We start from the raw sequence: 2,249 nt of genomic DNA on the forward strand, positions 1-2,249 counted from the left end.
TCTTGGCTCCATCCGCTGCTACGCTGTTGCTCCTGCCCACCTTTTACACGGTCTATGCCGCTCCAACGACTGCAGCAGCCTGCACACACGCTGCACAGGGAACTGACATGCCTTATCCTCAGTAGACTAAACCATTCATAAACAGGTATTTACAGCTGTTCAGAGGCTGAAGCTCAGCAGAAATACTGCAACACAGAGTAAGCTAATGGGTGGGTTAAAAAAGCCCTGAGCAGGCAGACATGGAGATAACGGGGGGGGGGATTTTTGTCTTCTTTCTTTTAAACATCAAACAGGAAACACAGTTGTACAATCACTATTCAAGAAGTAATACAATGAGAATGAAAGTGTTGGAGTGAAATAATAGAAAAGAGAGGGGAAGGAGAGGCAGAAACACTAAGAATTAAGCTGTTATTAAACAAAAATGTGATGTTTTGAAATGAAACACTGATAGCAAAACTATCTCAACTGAAGCTAGACATTAATTCCCCCAACTTCAGCTTTCCTATTCCACACACACACCTAAACTCGTGGGCATTTAGACCAACAGTCTTTCTATAGCTTGCTGGACAGACTGGATCTGAGGCTTTAGCTGTGATCCCTCCTTGATGGTGATGGAGCAGGCGATGACAGGCCGGGAAACACCACATGCCCGGCCCAGGGCTTGCTTGGAGCGCACAAACACGTAAGGTACGTTCTTGTCCTCGCAGAGAAGAGGAAGGTGCAGGATGATCTCCAAGGGCTCTGCATCTGCTGCCATCACAATGAACTCTGCTATCCCTCGGTTCAGGGTTTTGGTGGCTGTAAAAAAAAAAAGCAAACTGAAAAGTAAGTCTAGGTCCTTCTGGAAAGTGCATCTAATGCAAAACAACATCAGGAGATGTTGAAATTGGCATGAGCAAGGAGGAGATCTAGGCCAAAGGAAAACGGCAGCTGCAGGGACAGCGAGGGGGCTATTCCCAGGGCTGCACCTGGGGCAGTGTGCCCAGCACTGCCCTTAAGCACAGGGGAGAGATGCACAAGGGAGCAAGTCCAGCCCAGGGTGCTGAGGGGTAGGGGCTGGGGTGCACATGGGATGAGGGGAGACTGAGGGAGCTGGGTTTGTTCAGCCTGGAGAAGAGTGGGCTGAGGCAGGAGCTGGGGGGGATGCAGCTGCTGCCTTCTACTACTTCAAGGGGCTCAGAGAACACGTAGCCAGAGCGTCCCCATGAGTACAGAGGAAAAAGGACAAGTTGCAGACTGTGACTGTTGCTTCAGGGAGATTCTGGGGACATGCTGAGATTTTATATTCCCCCCACCCTTATGAGAGGGGTTTAAGCCATGGGACATGGCAGAGTTTCTAACCTTGGGGATTTTTTTTTTTTTTTAAAAAGCTTGACTAGGGAAAGCTCAGAGCAACCTGATCCACCAGTGAAGGGAGACTCCCTCTGAGCAAGTTGCAGGAGAGACCTCCAGAGGTCCCCTCAGATCCAAATCTTTTTATGATTCTACACTGGCTAGGCACCTGGTAATGCCAGTGCCACACCACAAAAGTATGCATGACCACAGGAGGAGGAAGGAGAGGGACACTCACAATATCCACATCTATGTAATGTTAGTGGCCCACTGCTAGAGAAGAGACAACCTCTAGCCACAGCTTTTAGCTCACTAAATCTTTGCCACGATTTCTAGCACTCTTCACAACACACAGGTCTCACCTTCATTGGCTCCCTTACGTAGCTGCTTATAGTTGCAGGACTGCTGTACGAGATCCAGCAGCGTTTTGGTGAGCTGTGCATCAGCCAGGGGGTAAGCTTTGGGATTCACTTCTGCCTCACTCTAGAGAAAGGAAAAAGTAGAGAGTATTACAGCAGGAGCAAAGCAGGGCTTTGTTCTGAACAACACCATATATATGGACTACTGGAGTCACCTCACCATTTTCAATTGCTCTGCACAAACACCAAAAATCCCACTGCATTTTATTTATAAAAAGGGATTCTTCTCATATTCAAAGCAGACGATATCTCTGCTCACACCAACAGCCAATTTAGATCCCGCAAACTGGCAGCACCGAGCTGACGGGGCAGCCTTCTGGCGTTTGCTACCACGATACTATAAAACATTACTTCAGTGCACAAGGAACAAGCTCCTGCTGGCAGCAAATTAACAAGCTCGGATGTTAATTGCACAGAAATCCGGAGAAAAGACCATATGGGGTTTATTTCTGCAAATTACAAGCAGCTTCCACACGTTACCGGCCCCGGCCGCTCTCC

General features: G+C 48.3%; 1 protein-coding gene across 1 annotated transcript; it reads right to left on the reverse strand.

Moving 5' to 3' along the window:
- Positions 1-278: 278 nt before the first annotated feature.
- Positions 279-1,815, reverse strand: SNU13 (small nuclear ribonucleoprotein 13; the record flags this gene model as incomplete). The annotated part of the gene is made up of 2 exons (XM_010170791.2): positions 279-798; positions 1,695-1,815. Coding segments are annotated over 2 exons (384 nt in total), but the record flags the coding sequence as incomplete, so codon positions are not given.
- Between the last annotated feature and the right edge of the window lie 434 nt (positions 1,816-2,249).

The sequence above is a fragment of the Antrostomus carolinensis genome, unplaced genomic scaffold, assembly GCF_000700745.2.
Source record: "Antrostomus carolinensis isolate BGI_N321 unplaced genomic scaffold, ASM70074v2 scaffold28240, whole genome shotgun sequence".
Classification (NCBI taxonomy): domain Eukaryota; kingdom Metazoa; phylum Chordata; class Aves; order Caprimulgiformes; family Caprimulgidae; genus Antrostomus; species Antrostomus carolinensis.